Source organism: Dipteris shenzhenensis, chromosome 27 (genome assembly GCF_047967505.1).
Source record: "Dipteris shenzhenensis isolate YYH24624 ecotype China chromosome 27, Dip_SZ_1.0, whole genome shotgun sequence".
Classification (NCBI taxonomy): domain Eukaryota; kingdom Viridiplantae; phylum Streptophyta; class Polypodiopsida; order Gleicheniales; family Dipteridaceae; genus Dipteris; species Dipteris shenzhenensis.
The window spans coordinates 2,592,060-2,599,761 of NC_141622.1; the positions used below are offsets into that span (position 1 = coordinate 2,592,060).

General features: G+C 41.8%; 1 protein-coding gene across 1 annotated transcript; it reads right to left on the reverse strand.

Annotated features, from left to right (window-relative positions):
- Positions 1-311: 311 nt before the first annotated feature.
- On the reverse strand, positions 312-2,590 carry LOC147883733 (plastid division protein PDV2-like). Its single transcript, XM_087398778.1, has 2 exons — positions 2,269-2,590; positions 312-1,280 (listed from the first exon to the last, which is right to left on the reverse strand). The coding sequence occupies exons 1-2, from the start codon at positions 2,536-2,538 to the stop codon at positions 513-515; spliced, it is 1,038 nt and encodes a 345-aa protein (XP_087254904.1). The 5' UTR covers positions 2,539-2,590; the 3' UTR covers positions 312-512.
- Between the last annotated feature and the right edge of the window lie 5,112 nt (positions 2,591-7,702).

Sequence of the window (7,702 nt, forward strand, 5' to 3'; positions counted from 1 at the left end):
AATCAGTCTTTGAACAGATGTTTCATGATCATGCGTTCAAAAAATTACAAAACTTGTCACCTACATTCTAGCGCTGGGCCTTTGATACAGCAGCGTCAATGCAAGGCACCAGAATTTGGAGCGTGGGTGGAACAACACATAAGACAAGTTGACCCCAATACAGATTTTCAAAAGATGTTTCTTGAGTGAATGTTCAATGGATTACGTGGAGAGCAAAACTTGCAAGACAAGTTTAGTCCAATACACTATTCCTAAAGAAATTTAAACACAACCTGCCCTATCCAGATTAAACCCTAACAAGAGGGGGGAAATGACCAAACAAAATCACAAAATGGATAATGGCTCATGCAATGAGAAATTTCTCATGTATAGACAGCCCACATTTATGTACAAGAAGCAGGCCATTGAAAACTTCATTCAGGAACTTTCAGCTGACAAAATTCTGAGACAGGAGTCCTATTTTAATAGCCCACGGATGACCGTCCACTGTTCTCAAAGAAATATACAGGGTCTTAGCCACGTCCATACGACACATCTGGAGTGTGTATGTCCTCTTCAAAAGGCATCTCAGTTCGCTCCTTTATCTCACACGTTTGCACCCCATCTTGTACAACACTCCATTTTCCAGGAGGACATGTTCCTCTTTGAGGTTTTAACCACAGCTCTGTTGACATATCTGGTCCTATGAACGTATCCCTTCTTCCAGATCCTCTGCTAGTCTGCCTCCCATAGGCAACATCAGAGAGCTTCACTATCGCTGCTGCTCCAGCCATCAGGAGGAAAGTCTTAGCTGACGCTTTTGCAAGTCTACCGCTAAAGAACTTTAAAATTCTAGACCTCAGACCACCAAAAAGCCCTCCACATGATTTCTGTACATCATCCTCATAGATACTTGCCTCTCCCTCCTCACTTACATCTCTCCTCTCATTGTCTTCATCCATCACTGAGAACATTTCTTGGTCACTGTCTACCTGTCCATCCGTAAAGACCAAGTGTCCAGAAGTGGCATCTTGTTGAAACGATGAGCTAGCAGAAAATGAGGAAGTAGGGTGATTAAAATCAGCACATGAAGAAGCATCAGCAGCAATTGGCATGGTGTACGGAGGAAGTTGCAGGCCATCTTTCTCCTGCATTGGCTCGCCAGCAAATAAGAAGGCTTCTTTTATAACTTCCCATTCCCTGCCATGGTGCTTCTTCAACCTACGAAGAAGAATCTCGCGACTTTCTTCAAGCTCTGCAAGAGTGGCATCTTTCTCCACCCTCTGTTGCTGTTGCAAAATCTGCACATATCCGAAATACAAGTAATTATGAATCAAGTGAAGCTTATCGTGCTAGAAAAAATAAGGATGTACGTGGTTTCAAAGCAAGTTTTTCAATATTTGCAGATAGTCAATCAGCAATATACAGAATTGAGACTGAAGAAGGTGACACTACCCCGAGAAACCAGGGATGTGCATCTACTATGGTAAGCCTTAAATTGGAGGAGCAGTATTAGGTGTTTAACTAAATGCCTAGCTTTGTAAACTCCGTTGATTTAACAGAAAAATTATCTCACTAACCATTAGACTATACAAACAAGAAATAGAACTTAGACGTGCTGACTTTTGAGCCAACAGCTGGCTATTAAGACCTAATTTCTGTCCAGATGAGTATTGCATCCAAAGCATGTAAAGGAGTAATTATTGTCCTGCAAAAACACTTGCTGCACAAACCAGTGCTGGCATGACACCTGTGAATTCCCGATGTTGCTGCTCTCTTAAGCAAGCTCATGGACTTCACACCTCGACGTGAAACAGAGCGAGAGAACAAGCAGGCTGAAATCGCCACGAGGATTTTGGTCCCTGGAGCAACCGGCTATTTGCGACTGTCAACGAAATGTTTCCAGGAGTCCAGGTTGATGGAAGAGGAACAAAGGCAAAAAGTGATAAAGTTGAGACAATGAGATGGTAATAGGTATTGGAGGCTATTGCATCTTTAACGGGACCATTCTTTAGCTGCCATGCAATATTTATTGAGTGTCTTCAAGTTTAATTGCAAAATAACACCGCAAGCTGGTGCTGATGCAACGAGCATTTCGGTTAGATGTTGCTTATTCATCCGCAACATCCTGCACTCCACACCGTTTACGACAAGAACGTTACCATGAGCACGCGATGCAAAGAATCCTTTGCTATTCAGTTTAGCTAACCCAAACTCACAAGGTGACGGGGCGACTGCCAAAAATCAATATAGAGAGTGCGTGAGCTGAGTTGCATTGGAAGCTCATACTTTCAGGCACTCCAATTGCTCCTCGAGAACTTCTAATGCATCTCTGATGGAAACAAGACTCCGAGCCTCGGCCGCTCCACTGATGGCCAACTCTCGAGTATGGTGGTTATCCTGTGCGACTGCGACCATGTCTGCAACACAGTCATGCTCGTCTGTGGAGGTCAGCCTGAAATCCGAATTGATAGACCTATGGATGGCTGCGCTGATCTTTGCGTGCAGCTCTGCAGCCCGCGAGAGCACCAAGCATATTTCATCAGGCTCCATGGACATAAATAGAAGAGGGCAACAGCACTTTGCTCAAAGTCACCGGTGTCCACTTAGCGTATGGTGATGTTGTGCTTAGTATTGAAAATGTGACTTTGGCAGAAGCGAAATTGATTTTTGGTGTTTGCAGGGCACGTGGTAATTTCTCTTTGGGCTTTGGGAGTTACATGTGGCGCACTCTATACTTCGGTTTTTTGGAATGTTTGGTGTTTTTTTGAGTCTCCCGCGACGTGGTAATTTGTATTTGGGCTTTGAGAGCCATCACGGGGGTGGTGGAGCACGTTACACGTGGCGCTCTATACTTTGGTTTCCTGGAACGTGGCTTTTCCTATTTGGGCTTCCGAAGGTATCTCGGGGTTGGGGGGTTGTGCTACACATGGCCTGTGGGTGTTACATGTGGCGTTTGGGTGTGGGCATGCACAATCAGCATGCAATCCTTCAACAAGCAAGAACCATGCACAGATCCTATCCTCGAAATCCGTAGACCTCCGGATCTCTCTGCCAAGGCTTGCATGAGAAGTGAATCACGTAAATGCGGGTTGTGGGGGGACGAGGCCTCAGCGTTCAACGTGCCAAAGGGTGCTTCTTGCGATTCCATCGGTTGAGCATCAAAAGAGTCGAGGATTTCATGGAGGCCAATGTGTAGGTTGAAAGGATGGAAGCATTGTGTATATAGCAAGCATCTCCTCCCATTTTCTGCTAAGCTTTGGATGTTTTGCAAAACCAGCTTTTGATTTGTTGCAAAAAGGCAACATCATGGGGACCATCTCAAGCTGCTGCTCAATTGCCGCAGCAGCAGTAGAAACAAGAATTGGGTTTGTCGAAACGCATCTGTGGATTTTAGCACAAGCATCCAGACTTTAGTGTTTTTGCACATCTACCATGCAGCTGTCTGGTCGCTCAGCAAGACGGACAGGGATTTTTGATACATGCATGCAGGGAGCAGAATCCTTGGATGTGTGTGTTTTTGTCTCTATGGATGCGTCTTCTCACTTCTTCTTTTGCAGCAATTGAGTTCACTATCAATAGTTTAGGCTTCGTCACAAATTTCACTGAAAGTGTATATGGAGAATGATGTCCTCCGTTCCTAGCTTGTTGAAAATACTCGTCCTCAGGTTGTCTTCACCCTTCAGAGTGTTGTTCTTGAAGTTTTTTCATGCTTTGTCCCTTGCATTTCACATGCATAGCCTCGCCCATGCCAAGACACTATACAGATAGCCTTGTCAGAAAAAAAAAAATCCATTGTAAGAAATTTCATGTATGGAAGCTTTCTATGTACATATTGTGTGATATTTTGCTTATTCCCTGGTATTTAATTCCAATACTTTTTCCTGCATTGCTAAGAAATTTCCCTTGCATAATTTATCCAAAGAAGTTTTTCATTGTTCAACGGTCGAAGTCCTTTGTTGTCTTCTTTTGGGAGCTCTCATTCATGCTTCCATGCAGAAGCATGGTTTAATCGTAAACCTTATTCCACACTAGATTGTTGGTCATTACACCAGCCCGCCAAGAGCCACAATCTATAAAAAACTTGTTTTAACAACTCCACATCGTAGCTTTAATGCCTCTCATCTAAAGAGATACTACCAAAAAAAGCCACTACAAGAGACTTCATGTACGGAAGCTCTCCATGTAAATATTGTGTGGTGCTTTGGTTATTCCCTACTTTTTAATCCCTGTACTCTTCCTTGCGATATAAAAATGTTGCCTTTAGGCAATTTGCTTTAATAACATATTCATCTCCCAAGGGGCGCAATTTGTTTGTCGTTTCCTTCCAAAAGCTTTCGTCGGTCCTTTCATGCAAGAACACTTGTTTTCCCTGTGCCTCAGAACGGACAAAGGAACCAATTTGGATTCTTGCAACACAGCATGGAATGAAGCGTTCAACAAGACAAATCCAAACAACACCGACATGATTCTTTGCTTGCTTGTGCTCTGTCCTGCCTACAATTACCACATGATCCTTGATGTGCTCTAGAGCAATATTGGGACATTCAAACTCGCTCAGATTACAATGCCGTCGTTGGACGCAGACAAAGGAGAAAGCCTGGAAAGAAATATTGCACCAAAATGTTCACTTGCTACAGGCAATCCAAGATTGTCCGACAAATCTGACGCTGGTTTACCATTGCCTTGAAATCCTCCACAACATCTTCCATGACCCCTCCTCTATTGCTATATATGATGGTCAAACACTGGTGCATGAATGGGAACTCGACGACCCATTGCAAATACAAAGAAACATGATATTGACAGATCAAACAAGTTGCCCCATAACAATTTGGCCACTCCTCCCCAAAAAGAAGAAAAAGACATACAATATGTGGACAAGAGAGGATGAGGCACACTTGATAGAGCTCCTGCAACAACATTTAGATTTGCCAGCAACTATTGTATCCAAGCTTTATGAGAGCATGCACCAAAACATCAAGCACAATACAATGGCAATTTGCAACAAGGTTTACAAAATAAGATCAGCTACATATCAATGATCCATTGCAGGTGCAAGCAAGCATGAGCTCACTCCAAGATCAAAACACGATCTTCAAAATAATGATACCACGGGGAGCACACACAACGATACAAGCCTTAATGTAGGAAACCACTTGAAGCAAAAGCGAGGCATCTCAAAGCCGCATAGAACATACTAGTCAAAAATCAACAGCACTCCAAACTATGCTTGCTCATATGCGGTTGCCTCATGTTCAAAGAAAAATTGAAAAAAATCAGCATGGACAACCAATCATTCATGCCAGATAGTGGCATGGATATAGATAGAACGGAAAGCAATAGCTATGTTTGTTAGTTGTTCCATGCTCGAATTTGTGCCAACAAAATACCGAGGTTCTCCAAGGCAAACATGGAAATGTCCAGAGCCCAGGAAAACACATCTGCTCTTAATAAAATCGAACAGCATCTTATTTCTATAAGAATTCCTTTTACACAAATTAGGCAATTAACATATGAAGGACAGCTAGGGCTCCATGGTAGTGCAATCAATGTCTTCGCAGACCTTGACAAAGCACAACAACTGCTTCCAAGATTTATCAACAATGACAATACGAGTGTCATGGTGGGGATTAAAAGACGAACGCAGTACAACCATGATTACATCAATGGTTTGGTTCGACCCACGTTGACAATGCGTGCCCTTTCCTAAATGCTGGAAGCACCTTTATATATCAAGAACAACGTCATGATAAACCACGAATGGCTCCAACATATGCACGGACTACTACGAGACAATTAGGAGCCACATCAAACAATAGGAACATCATAACAATATGAGACACTGGATGACCTAAACACAGAGGCATTAGTCATGGCTTATATACAAGTCAACAGGTCATAGACTTTGAGAGAAGACCGATAATCATTGCAGCTTTGAAAGGATTTTCACCCCTTGGTCTTTTCAAAGATGAACAATGTGAAGAGCTGGCATTCCTGACCTTATTTTATGGTCATAGTCGTGCGTATGACCTTGCAAGTCGAACTAGTTACCAAGACATAGTGAAATGGGAACTACGGAATGAAGACCAAAGGTTTGCATGGTCTATAGAAAAAAATTTATTCAAAACAATGAAAATTCTTGTGCAACAAGTACTATCATCAACTTGGGTTCGCATGAGAAAAGGACAATTATAGGGAGCAACTATTGCAATAAGCACAGTAACTTTAGACACCAACATTGAAAAACTCCTACAATCGAAAAAAGGAATTCGAGACTTTGTTTGCTTGCAAACATCAACAGACTATAAACAACAGTTGAAGCAAAATGTCTTCGCAATGCTACGGCAACTTGGCCTGCCAACATTCTTCATCACATTATTTGTAGAAGAGAAAAGGTGGGAGCCATTAATTGCATGCCTTTGTACACTTAAACAACCTGGTGCTAGCCAAACTTAAGAACCAGATCAACATGATGTGTGATACCTCATCATATCAGACCCTGTAACAACAGCCCGATACTATGTGCACAAATTCAAAGCCTTGAAAATATTATTGCAGCAAGGTGACAATATTTTGGGCTCAGTGGAGGATGTCTTTTTTGCCACTAAATTCCAAAATAGAGGTAGCCAACATGACCACGATTTGATTTGAATAAGTGTGGCACCAACGTTGAATACTTCTGACAGTGCTTGCATTGAAAAATTTATTGACAACTACATCACAACTGACAGCACAAAAATCCATCACAACAACCAAGATTTGCAAACCCATAAGCATAGGCAAACAAGAAAAAAAAAGAAGAACCAATGCCGCTTTGGATTTCCCATACCACTTATGCAAAACACAAACATTTTGACCTTGGGTAACCAAGAAACACTTCAAGTTCATATGAAACATAAAGATGCAAAAAAGTATAATTTAAGCTTTATAGATGAGAGATGCAAAAGATATACATCCTTCAGTGTGCTCTTGGGAATGATGAATACACTTTTGGAGATTTTATTTCGCTATGGGACACATGAATGACAATGTCGTCACGTTGATATCAAGGTTCCCTGATCATACTTCGATAATCATATCTTTTTGAGTTGCAACTGTTCATGTAGGCCGCAAGTTTTTCTTGGAAACAATTTGCTACATGTTTTTTGTTTGATGTCCTTCACTGGAAGAATTCCTCAAGCATGCTGTTGAAGATGGTGTGATTGTAATTGTCCTTTTCTGCATTAGGGACAAATGCGAGGTGTTGTTTTTATCTGGTATGTCCTTAAGGTGTTTTGCATTTAGATTGTCGATGTCCACATTAGTATGAATTCTTGTGCGTATTCTATTGAGGACCTCTAAGAAGCCTATATTTGATTGGTGCATTGGTTCCAGCAATTTGTAGTATTGTGTATGCGATCTCCAAAAAGATCCAAGCATTAAAGTTGTTGTTGATTGTGTGTTAAAAATCCAGGAGTCTTTAATGGGGCTCACTTGGCAAAGGTCACTACATAGTATAAGATCGACCTTGCCAAATGGTTGTTGGTGGTTTTGTTTTTTTAATCGCATTTGCATGTCTGCTGCAAGGAAAGTGTTAATGCCCACTAGTGAAATCTCATCGATTAGAATTAGTTGGGCATCTTGGTATTGTTCTGCAAGGACCTGTTGTTTCTCTAGTGAAAGCCCAATGTATGTACTTATTAGTAAAGGCAAGTGCAGAGCCCCATGTAGGGTGCTACCT